We start from the raw sequence: 25062 nt of genomic DNA on the forward strand, positions 1-25062 counted from the left end.
AGTAGAAACATGAGTGTGTTCAGTAGAAACATCAGCGTGTTCAGTAGAAACATCAGTGTGTTCAGTAGAAACATCAGTGTGTTCAGTAGAAACATCAGCGTGTTCAGTAGAAACATCAGTGTTCAGTAGAAACATCAGTGTGTTCAGTAGAAACATCAGTGTGTTCAGTAGAAACATCAGTGTGTTCAGTAGAAACATCAGTGTGTTCAGTAGAAACATCAGCGTGTTCAGTAGAAACATCAGCGTGTTCAGTAGAATCATCAGTGTGTTCAGTAGAAACATCAGTGTGTTCAGTAGAAACATCAGTGTGTTCAATAGAAACATGAGTGTGTACAGTAGAAACATCAGTGTGTTCAGTAGAAACATCAGTGTGTTCAGTAGAAACATCAGCGTGTTCAGTAGAAACATCAGTGTTCAGTAGAAACATCAGTGTGTTCAGTAGAAACATCAGTGTGTTCAGTAGAAACATCAGTGTGTTCAGTAGAAACATCAGTGTGTTCAGTAGAAACATCAGCGTGTTCAGTAGAAACATCAGCGTGTTCAGTAGAAACATCAGTGTGTTCAGTAGAAACATCAGTGTGTTCAGTAGAAACATCAGTGTGTTCAATAGAAACATGAGTGTGTACAGTAGAAACATCAGTGTGTTCAATAGAAACATCAGTGTGTTCAGTAGAAACATCAGTGTGCTCAGTAGAAACATCAGTGTGTTCAGTAGAAATATCAGTGTGTTCAGTAGAAACATGAGTGTGTATAGTAGAAACACCAGTGTGTTCAATAGAAACATGAGTGTGTTCAGTAGAAACATCAGTGTGTTCAGTAGAAACATCAGTGTGTTCAGTAGAAACATCAGTGTATTCAGTAGAAACATCAGTGTGTTCAATAGAAACATGAGTGTGTACAGTAGAAACACCAGTGTGTTCAATAGAAACATGAGTGTGTTCAGTAGAAGCCTCAGTGTGTTCAGTAGAAGCATCAGTGTGTTCAGTAGAAACATCAGCGTGTTCAGTAGAAACATCAGCGTGTTCAGTAGAAACATCAGTGTGTTCAGTAGAAACATCAGTGTGTTCAGTAGAAACATCAGCGTGTTCAGTAGAAACATCAGTGTTCAGTAGAAACATCAGTGTGTTCAGTAGAAACATCAGTGTGTTCAGTAGAAACATCAGTGTGTTCAGTAGAAACATCAGCGTGTTCAGTAGAAACATCAGCGTGTTCAGTAGAAACATCAGTGTGTTCAGTAGAAACATCAGTGTGTTCAGTAGAAACATCAGTGTGTTCAGTAGAAACAGTTTAATTCATGATACATTTGATAAAAAGTTACCAGTTGAACTGTTGTTGGTTGAGGATGTGGGCACCAGGGCTGAAGTCATGTGACCTGTTCATCAAGCTTGTCAGCTGACCGACTTTCCTCAAGTTTCTCTCCGTGGACCGCATTCCTGAGACTCCACATCATCGGTGGAGGCCGTCGTCTTGAAGTGAGCTTGTGTGACGTCACTGCTCTCATGGAGCTGAAGCAGTGTTTGAATCAAAGTCGTAAGGAATGTAGAGGAACGTCGAGGAATGTAGAGGAACATCATCTCAAGGACTCATGATGTCACTGTGGAGGACTTCAGGCTGAAGACGATGAAGGGAACCTCTGAGGTTTCTAAGAGTTTTTATGTTTAAACTTTGAATTTCTCTATGGAAATTGGTGGTTTTTTAAAAAAATAATTGAATTATTATTTATCAAGGTTTTCTATATTATTAAAACTGTTGTTTTGGCAAATAATTGAATATAAAACTGTAAATACCAATCAATACCAAAAGAATACAGAGTCGATGGATCATGGTGGATTCCTAAGTAATGGTACCGTCTAGTGTAGGGGTCGGCAATTAAAATCCTTCAAGGGCCACATTAAATTCTGTGAGTGTTGTTAGGGGCCGTCGAGCAAAAAGAAAGAAAGGAAAATCCCCTAAAAAAAGGACATTCGTCATGAGGCCATGACATTTATTAATAAATGAATAATAATAATAATTATAAATTAATAAATAAGCTGCAATTTTATTATTGTATATATATATGAGTTTTTTTTCAAAACATTTCTTCAACTAACTTTAAAAACGTATTTGAGGGATTAATATACACTAAAAAAATACACACAAAAAGGAGGGAAAAAGTAAATTAGTTGTTGTAAGGTGAAAATGTAAATTATTAATAAAATACAAAATACAGTTTTAATGCATTATAACTATTTAAACATGATCATACTTTGACATTACGAGGGCCGCAAAAATACAGTCAAAGGGCCACATGTGTCACTATTATGCCAACATATTTAGATTGAATTTAAGTTGTTACAAATAAAAAAATAATTATTTAAATAATGTATTAATGTAAATATCGAACTCCTTTATAAGTTGTGAGTTATTAGATTCTAAAAAAGTCAATTATTAAAAAAGAAAAACCTGACAAATCCTTTCAATTATTACATTATTGAGTTAAATTATTACAAACATATTGAAATGCTTAAAAAAAAACGAATGGAAAAAACTATGAAGACATTGTTCATGACGGAGGTAAGACCCGGTTCAGACTCTTGCGCTGGGTCAGGCCCAGAACAGACAGGTTCTGTCACATGGTCCAGTTCCCTCGTCGGCCAAACAAACCGTCTGTAGGACATGTGACCTCGGCTCCTCACACAGTCTTCCCGTCGTTAACTTTTCCTCTCCCGACCCACAACAACAGTCGAAGTCGCGCTCCAGCGTCGGACTGGACGCCGGCGTCATGTTTCCTGGACCCGGGCCCGAAATGCCCGAACCAATTAGAAATGTTTAAACATTGGGCAGGAGAGGAGCTGCGTGGAGAGAAACATGAAGCTCAGCAGAAGCTTCTGGACTATTGTTGGAGACCAGTGAAGGAGAAGGATTCTCAGAGGACGGCAGAGGAACTCAAACAGGAAGTGTGCAAACAAACAACAGAAAAGTGTCTCTAAATGTTGATCACTATCCGTTGGACACTTATGAGTCACAGCGGCGAGGACGAGGAGAGTTTCACGCGTCGTCGACAAATACCCAGAGTGTGTGTGAGCGAGCGAGGGAGGGAGGAGCAGATGGTTTTACAGTTAGTGAGCCCGACGAGAGGAGAACCTCCTGTGAGGTCACAGTTTCCTCTGGTCCTCGTCACCGGCTCGCTGACACAACCATCAAAATATAAAGTATAAATTACTCGCTTCATCTAAGAGCTTAAACGTTTGAATACACATTCACAATCAACATTTCACTCCAGACTGATTGACACTGGTTCAAGACAAGCTTGGATCAGAATTAGAGATACGACACGGTAATTTAAAACATCTGTTTATCTGCAAATCACACCTTAAATCGTAGATCAAAGAACGAAGCAAGACACACCCGAGAACAGTTGAATATTTAGATTACAAGAAAAAAAATTAGGAAGTTCTGTCTGTGGGGGATCGGGACACAGGGAACCTGAAAGAACCATTTGGCCGGAAAGGATGACCCCCTGGACGGGACATTTGCCTTAAATATAACAATGTTTCTACAGATCGTGACCTTTTCTCCCGGGGCTGTTGACCTGTACAGTCACCGGGAGAAAGTGTGTCCGGTCGCGATCGTAAGGTTGTATTTTGTTTGACTTGGAGCGGCGAATAAACGACCCGTGACACACTCTTGATTGTCCATCAAGACCCGGAACGGAACGGACTCCGCGTTTTGCTCGTTCTACTATAAACACTGAACACTGTAATTAAAGCTTGCAGTGAAGACTGTTTGACACACACTCAGACACACGTTTGTCGTTCACGTTCATGTGTTTATCGACAGAAAAAGTAGTTTTTTAAGGACAAACATTTCCAGATTTACTGTTTAAAAGTCGTCTGGTTTAGTTAGTTCTTCGACCCTCTCTCTCTTGAGGAAACAAGTGTTCAGTTTCTTGAAAAAAAGAGCGCCCCCTGCAGGACTGGAGGAATTTCAGTTTGAGTGTGTGCGCAAACTTAAAGTCTGAAGGTCATATGAAATCCTCACATGGACAAAGAGGTTCAGGTTTGAACTGGTTCGGCGATGATCTCACCTGACGATGACAAAACGTGAGGAATTAAATTAAGGTGACAAAAGGAAACGTCTGATGCAACTTTTTACTTCGTCTTATCACGTCTTCACACAGACACACACATGTTGTGTATCTGATCCAGAGCTGGGAGGAGCTCGTGTCTCAAATACATGAAACTACTCACTCAACTCACTTAGAAATAATACTTTTTATCATCCTTTAATGAATAGAAATAGTTTCTTTTCACTATCCACTATACATACAGTATAACTGTTTAAACCCTCATGAACACCTACTCGTATGAACACTAACTCTTATGAACACTTACTCGTATGAACACTAACTCTTATGAACACCTACTCGTATGAACACTAACTCTTATGAACACTTACTCGTATGAACACTAACTCTCATGAACACCTACTCGTATGAACACTAACTCTCATGAACACTTACTCGTATGAACACTAACTCTTATGAACACTTACTCGTATGAACACTAACTCTCATGAACACTTACTCGTATGAACACTAACTCTCATGAACACTTACTCGTATGAACACTTACTCGTATGAACACTAACTCTTATGAACAACTACTTGTATGAACACTAACTCTTATGAATACTTACTCGTATGAACACTAACTCTTATGAACACTTACTCTTATGAACACTAACTCTTATGAACACTTACTCGTATGAACACTAACTCTTATGAACACTTACTCGTATGAACACTAACTCTTATGAACACTTACTCGTATGAACACTCACTCTCATGAACACTTACTCTTATATACACCTACTTGTATGAACACTAACTCTTATGAACACTAACTCGTATGAACACTCACTCTCATGAACACTAACTCTGATGAACACTTTCCCTCATGAACACTCACTCTCATGAACACTCACTCTTATATAAACCTACTTGTATGAACACTAACTCTTAAGAACACTTACTCGTATGATCACTCACTCTCATGAACACCAGCTCTTATGAACACTTACCCTCATGAACACTCACTCTCATGAACACTCACTCTCATTAACACTCACTCCCGTGAACACTGGCTCTCATGAACACTCTTTATCATGAACACTTGCTCTCATGAACACCTACTCGTATGAACACTAACTCTTATGAATACTTACTTGTATGAACACTAACTCTAATGAACATTTACTCGTATGAACACTAACTCTCGTGAACACTTGCTCTCATGAACACTTACCCTCATGAACACTCACTCTCATGAACACTCACTCTCATGAACACTCACTCTCGTGAACACTTGCTCTCATGAACACTCTTTATCATGAACACTTGCTCTCATGAACACTCTTTATCATGAACACTTACCCTCATGAACACTATCTCTTATCTACACTCACTCTCATGAACACTTGCTCTCATGAACACTCTTTGCCATGAACACTCACTCTCATGAACACTCTTTATCCTGAACACTTGCTCTCATGAACACTCACTCTCGTGAACACTTGCTCTCATGAACACTTGCTCTCATGAACACTCTTTATCATGAACACTTGCTCTCATGAACACTCACTCTCGTGAACACTTGCTCTCATGAACACTCTTTATCATGAACACTTGCTCTCATGAACACTCACTCTCGTGAACACTTGCTCTCATGAACACTCTTTATCATGAACACTTGCTCTCATGAACACTCACTCTCGTGAACACTTGCTCTCATGAACACTCACTCTCGTGAACACTTGCTCTCATGAACACTCACTCTTGTGAACACTTGCTCTCATGAACACTCACTCTCGTGAACACTTGCTCTCATGAACACTCACACTCAAGTGTTCACGAGTGTCTTTAGTGTTGTGTAATCACTTTGACATCGGCTCTTGTCAATGATGTCATCAGACGGAGACATAATAGCTCCATTGTTTTGAGCGTGTGCGACTGTGACGGGAAGAAGTGTTTTGTCAGGAGTTCAGAACATGACTCAGAGTCTGTCTGACATTTCACCTTCCATCTGTTCATCGTATCTGTTGAGTGTGCGACGCTCCCTGTCCTCAAACAGACTTACCCAGACCTGCACACAAGACATCCTTGAGTCCACCTGACGGGAGAATCCTAAACCCAGCTCAGAGATTTTACTGTGTATGTTTTCATGTTTTCCGCCCAGAGTCCACACAGAAGTTGTGATGATTTGTGAAGTGTGATAACAAGTGTTGTGAGTCTAACTAAACTCTTGTGTCCTCCAGCATGTCTGCTCCGCTACAACGTGCTGTCGCTGGTCTACTTCCTGTACCTGCTGCTGTTGCCATGGTTCCTGTCTCCAAACAAACACACAATCCGAGGTGAGTCTCTTCATGCTCAGTCAAGTCTGACTCATGGTGCACGGACCTCAGGACCCAGGTTTTGGTCCCTGGTCGGACCGGGACAAAGCTTTTGTTGTGTTTTTGCTCGTTTAATTTTTTTGGATAAAAACTTTAACTAAACAAAGCAAATCTGGCTGTTTAAAGTGCACAACATCTGGAAAAGTAGCTGAGAAATCCAGTTAAAACTGGTTACGAGCGAACGCGGAGCTGGTGTCGGTAGAACCCTCAGAGCTGATCCAGCACCTGCGGAGATTTAATAAATCAAATAGATGGTTTTAACGCCTCATAGCGACACCTGCTGGTCGACAATATTTCAACGAGCTTAGATTTACCGTCACTAGACACACGTGGGTTCCCAGAGAGGTCAGGGGGGTCAGAGGGGTCAGGGGGGGATCAGGGGGGTGGACAGAGAAGCTGGAACCTGTAAAGTGTTGAACCTCAGGAATGTCGGTGATGAGATTTTTCACACGCAGAGCCGACCACACGGGTCTGGCTCTCCTCCTAGAGAGTCCGAGGTTCTCCTGCCAGATGGTGCACGCAGGGTAAGAGGAGACGACGTGGAGGCCTGGCCCGGGTCTGACTGAGGGATGGATGTTACTTTGGGACGCGTGAACATGCTGGAATGTGGCCAGCTGACTATTTTAAACACCCTGGACGGAGAGATGGAACGGGAAACTCAAAACCTAAACAAAATGGAAAAAAATGGAGGCTCGAGGCTAAAAAATCCAAATCAAAACTTGGAGGTTCTGTCCGGAACCTTCCGAGTGAGACGACCTGTCTGTGGTCAGCACCAAAAAAGGCGACCCTGGCATGCTGGGACGGATCTTAAAGTGATGAAAAAAAACATGTCTGGAGATGCAGTAAGAGTCGGTGGTGCTGCTACGGACCCCCCTGTGGGCATCAGGTTCCAACTCGTAGTCTTTACTCTTGTCTTGCTGGTTTACGGTCGGACCACAGAGAGAAGCCACGTTTATGTGTCTGCCTGAGCTTCTGAATCCTGGCCCGGAGGCGGCGAGGGTGTGCGTCTGCTGCACAGGCAGTAATGACACGTTTGATCTACTGGCCCAATGAAGGGATGTTCAGGAGTCACATGATCAAAATGGCTGTTGTTCCTGTGACGGGAAATCACCGTCTTTTACGGTCGTCTGAACACAATGACAAACACTTTTCACACATTTCTACAACACGCTGACAACGCACAACTGAGAAAACTAACATCATGATCAAAAGCTCACATTGTAAACCAAACACCTACACCTGTGTCTCAAATCGCACACTTCTCTAAGTGCACTGCTTTACAGTACACGTTAAGACAGTTTTCTTAGGAAAATTTTGTCACAGCCTGATCTGGAGCTTTTAATCCATGTGTCTGTGTCTTCTCGTCTGGACTATTGCAACAGTTTGTTTGCATGTCTAAACAAGAAGGATCTGTCTCGCCTGCAGTTCATACAAAACTCTGCAGCCAGAATTCTGAGCTGCTCTAGTAGAAGAACTCACATTTCTCCGATCCTTAAAACTCTTCACTGGCTGCCAGTTTCTTTCAGGTTCAACTTTAAAATTCTGGTTCTTACTCTCAGATCTATTCATGGTCAGACCTTCCATCAGTGATCTGATCCAGACTTACACCCCAGCTCGGGCTCTGAGGTCTGTCGATCAGAATCTACTGATGGTTCCTGAACACGCTTCAGGACCAGAGGAGAGAAATCCTTCCAGACTGTTGCTCCTAAGCTTTGGAACCATCTCTGTGTTTGATGATCTACTGACTCCTTCAAGGAACATCTGAAGACATTTTTATTCGTGCTTTTCCTTGATTCTCTGAGACTCTTGTGTTTGTCTCAGTGGTGTCTTGATCTTTTAAAGTATATATTTTATTGAGTTTTGTTTTGATTGTTTAAGCGCTTTGTGACCCTGGTCTGGAAAAGCGCTATATAAATATAAATTACTTACTTACTTGAAAGTACTTTTCTCCAAAGTTATTAAGTTGTGTTTCATTGTGTTATTACTGTTGTTGTGTTGTTTTGGTAAAATGAGACATTTACGTCAGTATCTGCTCCGAAGACGTGTCGTCAGTGACGTAGCTTCAGTTTAGCTTCAGTTTAGCTTCAGTTTAGCTTCAGTTTAGCTTCAGTTTAGCTTCAGTTTAGCTTCATCTACGTCACTAAGATGGAGGACGTTGAGGGTGGAAAGTGTCCATCGATCCACACTCAATTTTCTGGCCAATTGAGTGTTCATTGTGCGCTTAATTTTCACACACTGCTCATTGGGATGCACTCAAAATGTTAAGTGCAGAAGAGCCTAATTTGAGACAGACACTAAAAATACACTAAGCACCGGAGCAACAAAACACAAACACATTTCTCCTCCATCATAAAACTTCAATCAGTCGTATAACACTGTCATAAAAAACACATCATTTACAGACACTGCTATTTATGTCAGGTATTTGGTTTTAATACACTTTTTTTCCACTGCTGTTTCTTTACAACCTCTTACAGGTATGTCCACTGTTTTTTAATTTGTTTGTTATAAAATACATTCAGTGGAAATAAATGTATGGAAAAAGACAGTCACACATGTATTGAATGATTTTCAAAGGCTTCATTTCAGTAGGAATGTTTTCAAGAAAAAAATGACCATTTACCCTTAAGTGGAAAAAGAATAAATAAAAATATTTAACTTTATTCAATTTTTGAATAATTAAACTAACTCCAATCAGCTGTTTTCCAATGACAATCATAAAAAACATGAGGTGTTCCAATGTATGAAGTGAACTAGTGCTAACTTTGACTTTAGCCTATTGGTATACATATATATATATATATATATATATATATATATATATATATATATATATATATATATATATGTGGTCATATGATCTGTGTTAAAACTGTTGTACATTCGTGAGCTAAAGTCGACCGCACTTCGCCCGAGTCTGGTCTAGCACTAGCCTGGTCGACCTCTTGACCTTATTCAGGCTCTGATTCACAAACACGAGTGACCTTCCACAACATGATATTTGCATAATTTTATGTCCTAATGAATGAACCAAAGCGAGACCAGTTTATGTTTTTTTACTTTTCCTCCATCACTCACTGTCACCCCCTGTAGTGAGAATCCTCCGCTAGACCTGATGTTTATTGCCGCCACGTTCCCCTACCATAAACATCAGGTCAAAGGTCAAAAGGTTACGGTCTCCTTGCGACTGCTGCTGGTGTCGTCATCACGGTGAAACTCCGGATGACTCGTGTGGTTCTTGTCCCGGCAGGTCCCACCGGCCGCTTCATCAGGGCCGTGTTCGGCACCAGCCTGCTGTTCATCCTGGCCCAGATCTGCTTCCAGACGGTCCTGTACACCCACCCGCCCCTCGACATCGCCATCGGGGACAACTGCTCCCAGTGGGACAACATCACCCGACACATCGGACTGTCCAGGTGAGCATGCCTGACAGGAAGGGCTCTCAGGTGGTCACATGACTGAGGTGGACTTCTAAAACAAGTTTGTTTTAAAGACTCCCGCTGGACGACCCGTGGAGTGTGGTCCGCCTCCTGTGTCCAGACCTGGGCGTGTGCGTGGTTGCCTTGGCGACGATGGTGCTGTGCTGCAGGCTGGTGCGGAACAGAGAAATGTTGGCAGCAGCGAACATCACATCAGTGAGTTCATCCCACAACATTCCTGCACTGATCAAAGATCCGAGCCCCACTGTTGTGTAAACAAGCGTCGCTGCGAAGAATGTGGATCTCAGCGGAGAAACAAGTGTGAGGCGATGAATCCGTCATGTTCGGATCTTCCTGTGATTTACTGCTTCAACCTGCTCTGGACTCCATCAGAATGTTGCTGCTGATTCAGAGCAGGTGACGCTGTTCTGAGTAACAAGCCTGACGACTGATGGGAGACATGATGTGTCTAGTCTGACAGAGTCACTGACTAGAAAAGAGTCAAAGTAGAGTCACATAAGAGCCACAGTAGAGTTATTAAATAGTCAAAGTAGAGTCACATAAGAGCCACAGTAGAGTTATAAAAGAGTCAAATTAGAGTCACAGATGATCCACAGTAGAGTTATAAAAGAGTCAAATTAGAGTCACAGATGATCCACAGTAGAGTTATAAAAGAGTCAAAGTAGAGTCACATATGATCCACAGTAGAGTTATAAAAGAGTCAAATTAGAGTCACAGATGATCCACAGTAGAGTTATAAAAGAGTCAAAGTAGAGTTACAAATGAGCCCCAGTAGAGTTATGAAAGAGTAAAACTAGAGTCACAGATGATCCACAGTAGAGTTATGAAAGAGTCGTAGATGAGCCACAGTAGTCATAAAAGAGTCAAAGTAGAGTCACAGATGAGCCACAGTAGAGTTATAAAAGAGTAAAACTAGAGTCACAGATGATCCACAGTAGAGTTATGAAAGAGTCGTAGATGAGCCACAGTAGTCATAAAAGAGTCAAAGTAGAGTCACAGATGAGCCACAGTAGAGTTATAAAAGAGTCAAAGTAGAGTCACAGGTGATCGACAGTAGAGTTATGAAAGAGTCAAACTAGAGTCACAGGTGATCGACAGTAGAGTTATGAAAGAGTCAAACTAGAGTCACAGGTGATCAACAGTAGAGTTATGAAAGAGTCAAAGTAGGGTCACAGATGATCCACAGTAGAGTTATAAAAGAGTCAAAGTAGAGTCACATATGAGCCACAGTAGAGTTATGAAAGAGTCAAACTAGAGTCACAGATGATCCACAGTAGAGTTATGAAAGAGTCAAACTAGAGTCACAGGTGATCGACAGTAGAGTTATGAAAGAGTCAAAGTAGGGTCACAGATGATCCACAGTAGAGTTATAAAATAGTCAAAGTAGAGTCACAGATGAGCCACAGTAGAGTTATAAAAGAGTCAAAGTAGAGTCACAGGTGATCGACAGTAGAGTTATGAAAGAGTCAAACTAGAGTCACAGATGATCCACAGTAGAGTTATAAAAGAGTCTAGAGGCACAGATGAGCCACAGTAGAGTTGTAAAAGAGTCACAATACAGTCACAGATGATCCACAGTAGAGCTGTAAAAGAGTCAAAGTAGAGTCACAGAGGAGCCATAGTTGAGTTATAAAAGAGTCAAAGTAGAGTCACAGATTATCCACAGTAGAGTTGTAAAAGAGTCACAGTACAGTCACAGTATATTTATGTTAAAGTCAAAAGAACATCACATTAGAATCACATCAAGAAAGAGTCAAAGTATAACAGAAGAGTCACAATGTAGTTTCCAAAGAATCCAAGTAGAATCACAAATAATCCCTAAAGAGTCACAGTCGAGGCACAGCAGAGTCAGTGAATTTGGGATGATTGTGTGTGTGGCGTCAGTGTTGGGATGGATGTGAGCAGGGCTGCATGCAAGACTGACAACAGTGTCTGTACCTCGGTGTCAGTTATGTGACGGTGCTGTGAGATATTATTAGACGTGAAGCTGAGATCTCTGCTCATTAGAAACTCGAACCACCTGTCAGTGAGCCAGTATGGTATTCTGACCTCCGACCTGATGTGAACCTCTGATTGAGGACTGAGTTTTCTCCAGAGTCATCACTCTTTGTTTACGGCTGACAGGACATGTGAGCTGGTGTGTGATGAGTCCCAGCTTCGACAACAGCGCCCCCTGCAGGACATGGCCTGAAGCTCTGTAACCGTTTTTCACTGAAGACGTTGTTTTTCTTCTCAGCTGGAAGACGATCCTCCTGCTCAAACCCCGGAGGTTAGTAAGGATGAGGAGAAGGAGGAAGAGGACGAGGAACCCTCAGAAGACGGAGGCAGGTCTTCCGCATGTGACCCAGAGGAGGAGGTTTTCACGGCGACCAGAGCCAAGCAGCTGGCAGAGCGGCTGAAGACGGGAGTCCGAAAAGTCCTGCGAGACCTCGGGAGGATCCTCGCCATCGGCCTGCTGGCTCTGGCTGGTACCACCTTCTGGTCCCGACCCGGGTTCACCATCTGAACCTCTGACCTTTGACCTCTCTCTCCCCCCCCCAGGGATCACGCTGCCCTCTGCCTTCTCTGCCTTCTACTTCCTGCTCTTCATCGGAGTGTGCACGTGGTGGGCCTGCCACTTTCCCATCAGCCACCTGGGCTTCAATGCTCTGATGGTGATGGTGGGCTTCTTCACGGCTGGTCACATGGTGTGTCTGTACCTGTACCAGTGTGAGCTGGCCCAAGTCCTGTTCCCCCCTCAGAGCCTCTGGGCCAGGTGAGTTCATACCTGACAATATATCAGAGCCAGCAGTGACTGATGAAGTCTTTGTCTGTCTAGACTGTTTGGTCTGAAGGACATCATCATACCTGGGAACTGCTCTGCACCGTACAACCTCACACTGAACTCTGAGCACGACTGGCCCGTCTACGTCAACCCAGGAATCCTCTTCCTGCTGTACATCATCACCACTACTGTCCTGAAGAGCGGAACACCTGCAACACCTGAGAAGGTCTGTGGTAGTATCTGTGGAATGCTTAGTAGAAACATCAGTGTGTTCAGTAGAAACATCAGTGTGTTCAGTAGAAACATCAGTGTGTTCAGTAGAAACATCAGTGTGTTCAGTAGAAACATCAGTGTGTTCAGTAGAAACATTGGTGTGTTCAGTAGAAACATCAGTGTGTTCAGTAGAAACATCAGTGTGTTCAGTAGAAACATCAGTGTGTTCAGTAGAAACATCAGTGTGTTCAGTAGAAACATCAGTGTGTTCAGTAGAAACATCAGTGTGTTCAGTAGAAACATCAGTGTGTTCAGTAGCAACATCAGTGTGTACAGTAGAAACATCAGTGTGTTCAGTAGAAACATTGGTGTGTTCAGTAGAAACATCAGTGTGTTCAGTAGAAACATTGGTGTGTTCAGTAGAAACATCAGTGTGTTCAGTAGAAACATTGGTGTGTTCAGTAGAAACATCAGTGTGTTCAGTAGAAACATCAGTGTGTTCAGTAGAAACATTGGTGTGTTCAGTAGAAACATCAGTGTGTTCAGTAGAAACATTGGTGTGTTCAGTAGAAACATCAGTGTGTTCAGTAGAAACATTGGTGTGTTCAGTAGAAACATCAGTGTGTTCAGTAGAAACATTGGTGTGTTCCTCTCACGGCTCGTCCGAAACCACTGAAGAACCTCAGCCTGTCGGGGCTTTTTATTCCATATTTCAAATGACGAGACACTTTAATACAAACAGTTTGTTCATTCGTTGCTGGACACAGCCAGCAAAGACCGGTTTTCTGTACGAGTCAGTGAGTGAAGCGTAGTAGTCTGCACGCTGAGTTCCCCTCCCTTATCTTTGCAGAAGGTCACTGTATCTTAATGCACAAACTGTCATTTTTTACAACATAAATTCTTTAACATGATGACGTCATGTGTTCAGGAGGGAAGAGGAGGGTCGAAGGATGAAATGGTTGAGATGAAGAGGTGGAGCGAACAGAGGGAAGAGACCGACGACACTCAGGTGAGGTCACAGGTGAAGGTGAAGCCTGAACAATAGTGTTGGTGCAGAACATTTGTAACACTGTCTTCCCCCTCAGCTGATCCCTCTGTCCATGGCAGCAGAGAGCAGCGGATCTAGTGCTCAAGAGGGTCCAGCAGAGCCGAGTATGAAAGTTTGTGTGTGTCTCGGTGTGCGTCAGAGCTCTTGTGTTTCTCATCAGTTGTGTTGTTTCTGTCGATCTTCCGTAAAGAGGACCGCGGCGCCCCCGGTGGTCAACACAGCGAGAGTCCATTTTTCGTGCTGGGACGGTTGGTGATGCAGCAGAGTTACGTGTGCGCGCTCATCGCCATGATGGTGAGTCGACCAGGTGGATGATGTTGTGTAGTTGTGTGTCGTTAACGTGGTTTGTGTGTTTGTTCAGGTCTGGAGCATCACGTACCACAGCTGGCTGACCTTTGTGCTGCTGCTCTGGGCTTGTCTCATCTGGATGCTCCGGGCCAGGTACTGCTTTGACTGGACTTGAAGTGGACTTGAAGTGGACTTGAAGTGGACTTGAAGTGGACTTGAAGTGGACTTGAAGTGGACTTGAAGTGGACTTGACTTCACATCTTTCCTGGTGTTGTGCAGACGTCACGCGGCTACCCTCTGCTCCCCCTTCATCCTGCTCTACGGTCTGGCGCTCTGCTGCCTGCAGTACGTGTGGGCCATGGAGCTTCAGCCGGAGCTGCCCGACACTGTGGGGACCATGAGCCTCCGCCAGCTGGGCCTGGACCGGGCCCAGTACCCGTGCCTACGACTCGGAGCTCTGGTGAGATGAGATGAACCTTCTCACTTCATCGTGATCGCCTGCCCTGAGTCACCAGTGTCCTCCTCTGACTCCAGATTCTCTTCACGTTGACCTTCTGGCTGCTGGTGCGTCAGTCGGTGAAGGACAACTTCAGCAGGAGGACGGAGATGAGCGCTCCTCTCCAAGAAGTCACCACAGCTGGTGAGAGAACACAAGTCCACTGTTTTTTCTCGACTTGTTGCCGTGACCACGCAAATACTTTTTGATTATTTTTTTTATAAATAATAAAGAAACAAATCTTCATACTGAAGATGCTCCTCAGGGTTCTTCAGGAAGTTTGTGGAGACGGATTAATTATCTGACACTTCCTGTCCGTGCAGAGACAGCTACTGGCGGCGAGTCTGTTCTGAAGGTTCTGGGCGGGATGGTGATGAGCACATATGCAAAGTACTGGATCTATGTGTGCGGCGGGATGTTCATCATGGTCTCCTTCGCTGGGAAACTAGTGGGCTACAAGATCGTGTACATGCTCCTCTTCCTGCTCTGCCTCTGTCTCTACCAGGTGAGGGCGCTCTATTGCAGACTCGTCCTTATTCCTTCTCTGACGTTCCTCTGTGGACCTGCAGGTCTACTACACTCTGTGGCGGCGTCTTCTGAAGATCTTCTGGTGGCTGGTGGTGGCCTACACCATGCTGGTGCTCATCTCCATCTACACCTTCCAGTTCGAGGACTTCCCGGGCTACTGGAGGAACTTCACGGGCTTCACGGAGGAGCAGTAGGTCCAGCGATGCCGGCGCTCCTCGCCGTCACTCACCTGTGTGTCTCCTCTCAGGCTGGCGGCCATCGGTCTGGAGACCTTCGCTCTGTCCGAGCTCTTCACCAGCATCGTCATCCCAGGCTTCTTCCTGCTGGCCTGTATTCTGCAGCTGCACTACTTCCACAAGCCCTTCATGAGCATCACTGACCTGGACCATGTGACTCCTGTGCTCAGGTGAGGTCATCATCAGTGGCATTAGGATGGCCATGATAAAGGGCCATCTCTTCTACATTGTCACATGATCGCCCGCGTGCCATATGATTGGTTGAAAGTTCGATCAAGTAGCTCTAAAACTAGTTTCCTTTTGTCTGGTGACACTATTATACCAACATTTTTATATATCATTTAAGAGGCTATAAATTAAAATATAATGAATTTAGAAAATGAATAATTGGAATAAGAATATCGAAATAGTTTAGAAAATATTATATTATATAATTTAACTATTTTAAAATACAAATTAAACAAGTTAAATATTTCAAAATAGAATGTATTAAATTCAATTGTTTAAAAAAAGTAAATAAAAAAACGCTGTATCTTGAAATATTAAATTCAATCATTCAATATTTTAGGCAGAACTTTATTGATCCCTCAGGAGGTCTCCTTCGGGAAATTGTTTAAATTTATTTTAATTATTTTGATGTCCGTTTCAGTAAGAAGAACAAGCCGAAGCAATCTCCGGATCCTGACCCGGACGACCCCGTCTCGGACGATCCTGAACAGGAAAATCCTGAGCCGGACAATCCTGAGCCGGACTACGAAGACGAAGATCTTGAGACCCGCGCCGACGATGAGTCTGAGGATGAAGGTATTTGTCGTGGTGGCTCCGTGATCCTCCTCAGAATCAAGACCTTCTCCTGCTGTCCTCAGTTGAGGTCGTTCGAAGCAAGTGGGATCTGGTGATGGACCGGCTGCTGGTGCTGACCCGACGCTTCTCAGACATCCTGACCAAGAGCCAGGTGTTCATCTGGAGGCTGCTGGAGATGCACATCCTTAAGACGGTGGCCTTCTTCTCCGTCTGGGTGGCGCTGGAGGAGGTACATATAGATTTTCTCTGGTTAAATCATCTGTCTGAGCATGGGAGTGCCTCCTGCTGGTTCGACGTGGACCTGCACACAGGACCTCCTCAGGGTCTCACTGAGTTTCTCTGTGGCAGCCGTCCGTCATCAACCTGGTGCTGGTGGTCTTCTGGTCCCTGGCTCTGCCTTACAGTCGCTTCAGGACCATGGCCTCCTGCCTCTCCACCGTCTGGGTCTGCGTCATCATCATGTGCAAGATGCTGTACCAGCTCAGCGTGGTCGACCCCACAGAGTACTCCAGCAACTGCACCAAGGTGACACACACACACACACACACACACTCTGAGTCTGTCACACACACTCACTGATCTTCCGTCTTCAGCCTCTGCTGAATGAGACTAAACTGTTGCCGGAGGAGATCCAGAGGTCAGTTCTCTACGTTGATCTGGTAGATCCAGCTCAGTGGTTCGGCATCAGGAAGGAGGACACGGTGTTGGGATACATCAAGGTATGTTTGTGATCAACCTTCAGGTGATGAAGGATGATCAACATGTGTCTGTCAGAAGCACCTGGTGCTGCTGGAGTTTAAGGCCATATGTTGATGATCGTGATGGTGATTAGAATGATGAAGATTATGATGAAGAAGATGAAGATGATTAAAATGATGATGAAGATGATGATGGCGATGAAGTTGATTAGAATGATGAAGATGATGATGGTAATGAAGATGATGATGAAGAAAATTAAGATGATTAAAATGATGATGAAGATGATGATGATGATGATGATGATGATGATGATGAAGATGATGAAGATGATGAAGATGATTAAAATGATGATGATGAAGATGCTGATGATGATGATGATGAAGATGATGATGATGATGGTGATGATGATGAAGAAGATGAAGATGATTAAAATGATGATGAAGATGATGATGGTGATGGAGTTGATTAGAAAGATGAAGATGATGATGTAATGAAGATGATGATGAAGAAAATGAAGATGATTAAAATGATGATGAAGATGATGATGATGATGATGATGATGATGATGAAGATGATGATGATGAAGATGATTAAAATGATGATGATGAAGATGCTGATGATGATGATGATGAAGATGATGATGATGATGATGGTGATGATGATGAAGAAGATGAAGATGATTAAAATGATGATGAAGATGATGATGGTGATGAAGTTGATTAGAATGATGATGATGAAGAAAATGAAGATGATTAAAATGATGATGAAGATGATGATGGTGATGAAGTTGATTAGAATGATGAAGATGATTAGAATGATGATGATGATGATGATGATGAAGAAGATGAAGTTTATTATAATGATGAAGATGATGATGAAGAAGATGAAGTTGATTATAATGATGAAGATGATGAGGGTGATGAAGATGATTAGAATGATGAAGATGCCAGTGACAATGATGATTATTAAGATGACAGTATGATGATGTAATGAAGTTGATTAGAATAATGATGATGATGATGAAGATACTTAATGTGTGTCCATCAGAACCACCTGATGGTGCTGATGCTGCTGGTGTTCGAGGCCACAGTGTATCGACACCAGACGCACCACTATCGTCAGCTGCAGTGCTCGCCTCCCTCCATCCCGACCCTGTTCCCCAAAGCCACCAGGAAGACCCTGGACCAGGGCCTGCTGTCCTGCCTCAAGTACCTGGTCAACTGCGCCTTCCACAAGTTTGGACTGGAGGTATGGACCGGTGGTCTCTGGAGAAAACTGTTTGGACCACTGACTGCATCTGTGTCCACCAGATCTGCCTCCTGATGACGGTGAACGTCATCGGTCAGCGCATGAACTTCCCGGTGATCATTCACGGCTGTTGGTTGGTCGCCATCCTGGTGAGGCGGCGGCGGGCGGCCATCGCCAAGATCTGGCCCACATACTGTCTCTTCCTGTCCGTCTTCATGATCTACCAGTACGTCCTGTGCGTGGGCATCCCCCCGGCTCTCTGCTTCGGTGAGTCCCTCGATCTTCACAGTGACGAAGGTTCAAGGCTGACCCTTCATGACATGTTCATGTGTTGCAGACTATCCCTGGCGCTGGAACACCAAGATTGTGATGAACTCGGCTCTCATCAAATGGATTTATCTCCCTGACTTCTTCACCATCCCAAACTCCAAGAACCTCATAGGTCAGTGATGAAGATAAAAATGATGATTGTGATGATGACGTTAAAAGCGATAGGGAGGATGATGATGATGTTGATGCAGATGATGGGGATGATAAAGATTATATAATTAAGAAGATGATGATGATGATGATGGTGTTGTGAAGATGATGAAGAAGATAATGATGGTGTTGTGAAGATGATGAAGATGAAGATGAAGATGAAGATGATAAGGATGTTTATGACTACGATGATGATGATGATGATGATGATGAAGATGAAGATGAAGATGAAGATGAAGATGAAGATGAAGATGAAGATGATGAGGATGATGGTGTTTTGAAGATTGTGTTTATGATGATGAAGATGAAGATGAGGATGATGATGATGATGATGATGAAGATGAGGATGAGGATGAGGATGAGGATGAGGATGAGGATGAGGACGAAGATGAAGATGAAGAAGATGGTGTTTTGAAGATGATGTTTATGAAATCATAATAAAGCCGAAGATGAGGACATTTATAAATATGATGAAGATGATGATGTTCATGAAGATGATGATGTTCATGAAGATGATGATGTTTATAAAGATGATGATGTTCATGAAGATGATGATGTTTATGAAGATGATGATGTTCATGAAGATGATGATGTTTATAAAGATGATGATGTTCATGAAGATGATGATGTTTATGAAGATGATGATGTTCATGAAGATGATGATGTTCATGAAGATGATGATGTTTATAAAGATGATGATGTTCATGAAGATGATGATGTTTATGAAGATGATGATGTTCATGAAGATGATGATGTTCATGAAGATGATGATGTTTATAAAGATGATGATGTTCATGAAGATGATGATGTTCATGAAGATGATGATGTTTATAATGATGATGATGTTTATGAAGATGATGATGTTCATGAAGATGATGATGTTCATGAAGATGATGATGTTTATAATGATGATGTTCATGAAGATGATGATGTTCATGAAGATGATGATGTTCATGAAGATGATGATGTTTATGAAGATGATGATGTTCATGAAGATGATGATGTTCATGAAGATGATGATGTTCATGAAGATGATGATGTTTATAATGATGATGTTCATGAAGATGATGATGTTCATGAAGATGATGATGTTTATAATGATGATGTTCATGAAGATGATGATGTTCATGAAGATGATGTTCATGAAGATGACGATGTTTATAATGATGATGTTCATGAAGATGATGATGTTCATGAAGATGATGATGTTTATAAAGATGATGATGTTCATGAAGATGATGATGTTTATAATGATGATGTTCATGAAGATGATGATGTTCATGAAGATGATGATGTTCATGAAGATGATGATGTTTATAAAGATGATGATGTTCATGAAGATGATGATGTTCATGAAGATGATGATGTTTATAATGATGATGATGTTTATGAAGATGATGATGTTCATGAAGATGATGATGTTCATGAAGATGATGATGTTTATAATGATGATGTTCATGAAGATGATGATGTTCATGAAGATGATGATGTTCATGAAGATGATGATGTTTATGAAGATGATGATGTTCATGAAGATGATGATGTTCATGAAGATGATGATGTTCATGAAGATGATGATGTTTATAATGATGATGTTCATGAAGATGATGATGTTCATGAAGATGATGATGTTTATAATGATGATGTTCATGAAGATGATGATGTTCATGAAGATGATGATGTTCATGAAGATGACGATGTTTATAATGATGATATTCATGAAGATGATGATGTTCATGAAGATGACGATGTTTATAAAGATGATGATGTTCATGAAGATGATGATGTTTATAAAGATGATGATGTTCATGAAGATGATAATGTTTATAAAGATGATGATGTTCATGAAGATGATGATGTTCATGAAGATGATGATGTTTATAAAGATGATGATGTTCATGAAGATGATGATGTTCATGAAGATGATGATGTTTATAAAGATGATGATGTTCATGAAGATGATGATGTTTATAAAGATGATGATGTTCATGAAGATGATGATGTTTATAAAGATGATGATGTTCATGAAGATGATAATGTTTATAAAGATGAGGATGTTCATGAAGATGATGATGTTCATGAAGATGATGATGTTTATAAAGATGAGGATGTTCATGAAGATGATGATGTTCATGAAGATGATGATATTTATAAAGATGATGATGTTCATGAAGATGATGATGTTTATGAAGATGACGATGTTTATAAAGATGATGATGTTCATGAAGATGATGATGTTCATGAAGATGATGATGTTCATGAAGATGATGATGTTCATGAAGATGACCACTGTGATGGCCTCCTCAGCGGAGTTCGTGCTGCTCATGTGTGCGTCGCAGCAGTGGCAGGTGTTCGAGCGCGAGCAGAACGAGGACTGGCTGGTTTTGGCCGGTGAGAACACGGACGAGCCCGACCCGATGGAAGGTCAACTGTTCAATCCTGCTCCAAACTTCATCAACTGCAGGTGAGTCCTGGAGGCACAGGTGCAGCCACACACCTGCTGACGTCCTCTGTCCCGCAGGAGCTACCTGGACATGGTGAAGGTCCTGGTGTTCCGCCACCTCTTCTGGTTCGTCCTGGCAGTGGTCTTCATCACGGGGGCCACCAGGGTCTCGGTGTTCGGGCTGGGCTACCTGCTGGCCTGCTTCTTCTTCCTGCTGTTCGGGACCCGGCTGCTGGTGAAGCCGTCCAGAACCCGACTGGCCCTGTGGGACTGTCTGATCATCTACAACGTGGCCGTCATCATCTCCAAGAACACCTTATCCGTGAGAGACCCGGGTCATGTGACGTCAGTGGACGTGTGTGTGTGACTGTGTGTGTGTGTTGCAGGTTCTGGCGTGTGTGTTTGTGTTTGAGATGCAGAAGAACTTCTGCTGGGTGATCCAGCTCTTCAGTCTGGTCTGCACCGTCAAAGGATACTACGACCGTGAGTCATGTGACCACCAGAAGTGACTTATGTTAATGATGAGGTGATCATGTGACCCCCTCAACCCCCCCCCCACCCCACAGCCAACTCGGTGAGCGACAAGGACTGCAGCCTGCCGGTGGAGGAGGCCGGGGTCATCTGGGACAGCATCTGCTTCCTGTTCCTCCTGCTGCAGAGGAGGGTCTTCCTCAGCTTCTACTTCCTGCACGTCACCACCGAGCTGCAGGCCTTCGCCAAGCAGGCGTCCAGGTGAGCAGCGTGCGACGGCGTGAAGGTTGTCATGTGACCCGGGCGTCTTGTTCTTCCAGGGGGTTTAAGCTCTTCAAAGCCAGCATGGTGAAGAACATCAAGATCCACCAGCAAGCGGAGAAGAAGTCTCTGTCGCAGCTCAAGAGATCGTGAGTCTCATGAGTGATGAAACGTGAGATGTTCTGAGATGTTCTGAGATGAAGATCTTCTGTCTGCCAGGATGCAGAGGATCCGAGCGAAGCAGCAGAAGTACAAAGAAGGACACAACACGAGCAAGGAGCCCGAGGTGGCTGCAGGTCCGACCTCGCCTGATGTCACGGAGAGCAGGGCGGAGAAGAAGAGGTCCAGGAAGAAGCAGTGGCACCGGCCGTGGATGGACCACGCCACGGGTAGGATGACGATGATGAAGATGATGATTAAAAATGATGTTGCTGATGATGATGATGGTGGTGATGTGGCTCGTCTCTAGTGCTCCACTCAGGTGAGTACTACCTGTTCGAGTCGGACAGTGAGGGAGAGGAGGAGCTGCAGGCTGAAGATCAGAAGCCTCCGAAGCAAACGGCGTATCAGGTGAGAGTCATAGATGCAGAAGATCTGCAGCAGCAGTGAGAGTGACCAAGGTGCTCCTCAGCTGGCCTACCAGGCCTGGGTGACCACTGTGAAGTCCGCTCTGAAGGAGCGACAGAGACACCAGAGGAGAACCCAGAGGAACCACCACACTCCGGAGCAAGAGTGCGTCGCCGTGGGTGAGTCTCGGAGGTCTCAGAAGGACCGTGTCCTGAGCTCAAGATGTTTGTTTGTTTTGATCCAAGATTGTGGAGACAACGATGTGTTCGAGGACCACGAGGAGGAACCGGAGGATGAGGAGGAGGAGGAAGTGTCAGGTGGGTCACCATGAAGCTTCATCTCTGAGAACAAGAAGAAGCAGAACCCAAGATATATGTGTGTGTGTGTGTAGCTCATGGTGAGATGGTCCAGAGGCTGCTGGACCTCCTGCTGTTCTTGTGGGCCATAGCTCTGGCCATGGTGGACGGACTGACCCAGTGGCTCAACCTGCTGACCAAGCAGTACAGAGAAACCTCCACCGTCCTCTGTAACGAGCGCTATTACATCATCCACAAGATCCAGCAGGTACACACACCTGTCTCCATGGCAACACTTGTTTAATACCCACATGTAAGGAATGATAGCAGTTTCCTCAGAACATTGAATGGTTGTCATTTGGAATGTTGGATTCACAATGTTAAAAATGAAATCTGTTTTTTAGCACTTTAATATTTTTTTTTAATCATTTTATTTTATTTTACAAATACAGCTTTGATATTCTTATTTTGATCATTCAAAAATGTATATTTTTAATTCAATATGCTTTAATTATAAATTCACTATCAAAATGTTGCTATAAAACAGTATCATGAAGACACATGATACTGTTTATATTGAATTTAATTATTTATTAAAAGGCTACAAACTTAAATAATGTTGAATTTATAACATTTATGTTTGAATCATTGGAATAAGAAAACCGAACTTAATGTGTAAAATGTACATCATTTTGAAAATATTTTAAATTAATAATTACATTTAACAAAATTGCCATTTAATATAAAAATGCTGAATTCAATTGTTTAGAAAAATAACTCAATGGTTAAAAAAATAAAAAAATACTTTTTAAATTCTAACACCCGTGTTGTTGACAGAATCACACCTCAGAGTCCAGGACCGAGCTGGACAGCGAGAGTCCCACCATGGAGACCCTGCTGGGCGAGACGGACGTAGAGACGTCCACCTACAGGTGAGTGCGGTCACGTGACCCGGCTCAGGTGAGAACGCCTCAGTTTCACACATGTTTCCTCGCAGCTACCTGGACGTGGAGCCGCCAGGTGTCCCGGGTCAGTCGACCCCCAGACTGCAGAGCTCCAGTAACCTCCTGACCCTGGACCCGACGCTGGTGGTCTCAGAACCGTCCCGGCAGCAGCAGCAGCGACACTCCCGGACGGCCAGCGAGCTGCTGGGCGAGCGGTATGAAGCACCGGCGCCGACCCCGAACGGAGACCAGCTCTGAACTCCTGCCCTCTCTCCTGCAGGCAGTTCTTCGTGGAGGAGCTGGAGCACAGCCGGGACTTCTACAACAACCAGACCCGAGTCCTGAAGCTGCTGTTCGCGCTCCACAGTCTGCTTGCCGCCAACTCGGAGCTGGTCTGCTACCTCATCATCGTGCTCAACAACGTGGTCAGCGCCTCCGTCATCTCGCTGGTGCTGCCCATCATGGTCTTCCTCTGGGCCATGCTGGCCGTCCCCCGGCCCACCAAGAGGTTCTGGATGACGGCCATCGTCTACACAGAGGTTTGTTGATGATGTCGTGAGTCACATGGTTATAGAATCAGTGACTTTAGATTATTGGTTGAATATTCTGATGATTAAAAGGTTGAAAAAAAACTTCTTTTAAGCTATAAATTATTCATTCATTATTCAAAAATCTATTTTTATAATAAATTAATTATAATTCATTTTAAATGTTATTATAAAAAAACAAAAGGGTACAAATACTTTATATTAAAATTCCAATAATACAGTAAATCATTAATTAAATTCAATATTTTTTATTTTGTAACCTTTTTAATTCAATATAAAATGTAAAAAAAACAGTAAAAACTGTTTTATATTTAATTTAAAAGGATACAAATAAAAAAATATATAGAATTTAGAAAACGTGTTTTTGAATTATCATGTGTAAAATCATTCAATATGAAAATATTCTTTTTTTTTTAATTTAGTTGTTTAAAAAATACCCAAATTCAACTATTGAATATTGAAATTAATGAATTCAATTATTCAGAAAATAATCCATTTTTAAAACAACATTCAAATAAAAAATTAAAAAATTTAAATATTAAATTCAATCATTCAATATCCCGATATTCTCCCTACTAGCAAGATCATAAGTTCCTTGTGTTCTTGATCCTTCAAGGTCATGGTTGTGGTCAAGTACCTCTTCCAGTTCGGGTTCTTCCCCTGGAACAACGCGTACGAGATGACCCTCAACGAGGACAAGCCCTTCTTCCCTCCGAGGATTCTGGGTCTGGAGAAGACGGACAACTACATCCGCTACGACCTGCTGCAGCTGCTGGCTCTGTTCTTCCACAGATCCCTGCTGATGGTGGGAGACCCTCCGGACCTGCCGGGTCAGCGCCAAGAACCTCACTAACTTGTT

The 25062-nt window shown here is 43.0% G+C and overlaps 1 protein-coding gene across 2 annotated transcripts in view; it reads left to right on the plus strand.

The window, feature by feature from the left end:
- The window catches only part of piezo1 (piezo type mechanosensitive ion channel component 1 (Er blood group)), a 36659-nt gene that overhangs the window by 5037 nt on the left and 6560 nt on the right, over positions 1-25062 (plus strand). For both annotated transcript variants that reach the window (XM_087802888.1, XM_087802889.1), the window contains exons 2-37: positions 6295-6390; positions 9680-9845; positions 9923-10064; positions 12106-12337; positions 12411-12624; positions 12688-12859; positions 13775-13855; positions 13932-13998; positions 14085-14188; positions 14256-14335; positions 14462-14642; positions 14717-14822; positions 15002-15183; positions 15248-15396; positions 15454-15612; positions 16092-16246; positions 16309-16475; positions 16595-16771; positions 16840-16965; positions 17993-18193; positions 18256-18460; positions 18531-18635; positions 20981-21137; positions 21195-21438; positions 21503-21599; positions 21683-21848; positions 21908-21997; positions 22068-22237; positions 22318-22418; positions 22480-22594; positions 22661-22732; positions 22807-22979; positions 23549-23643; positions 23709-23870; positions 23936-24194; positions 24820-25008. In XM_087802888.1, coding sequence (XP_087659014.1) covers positions 6295-6390; positions 9680-9845; positions 9923-10064; positions 12106-12337; positions 12411-12624; positions 12688-12859; positions 13775-13855; positions 13932-13998; positions 14085-14188; positions 14256-14335; positions 14462-14642; positions 14717-14822; positions 15002-15183; positions 15248-15396; positions 15454-15612; positions 16092-16246; positions 16309-16475; positions 16595-16771; positions 16840-16965; positions 17993-18193; positions 18256-18460; positions 18531-18635; positions 20981-21137; positions 21195-21438; positions 21503-21599; positions 21683-21848; positions 21908-21997; positions 22068-22237; positions 22318-22418; positions 22480-22594; positions 22661-22732; positions 22807-22979; positions 23549-23643; positions 23709-23870; positions 23936-24194; positions 24820-25008 — 5357 coding nt within the window. The remainder of the gene's footprint in view (positions 1-6294; positions 6391-9679; positions 9846-9922; positions 10065-12105; positions 12338-12410; positions 12625-12687; positions 12860-13774; positions 13856-13931; positions 13999-14084; positions 14189-14255; positions 14336-14461; positions 14643-14716; positions 14823-15001; positions 15184-15247; positions 15397-15453; positions 15613-16091; positions 16247-16308; positions 16476-16594; positions 16772-16839; positions 16966-17992; positions 18194-18255; positions 18461-18530; positions 18636-20980; positions 21138-21194; positions 21439-21502; positions 21600-21682; positions 21849-21907; positions 21998-22067; positions 22238-22317; positions 22419-22479; positions 22595-22660; positions 22733-22806; positions 22980-23548; positions 23644-23708; positions 23871-23935; positions 24195-24819; positions 25009-25062) is intronic.

Source organism: Callionymus lyra, chromosome 11, assembly GCF_982586985.1.
Source record: "Callionymus lyra chromosome 11, fCalLyr1.hap1.1, whole genome shotgun sequence".
Lineage (NCBI taxonomy): Eukaryota > Metazoa > Chordata > Actinopteri > Syngnathiformes > Callionymidae > Callionymus > Callionymus lyra.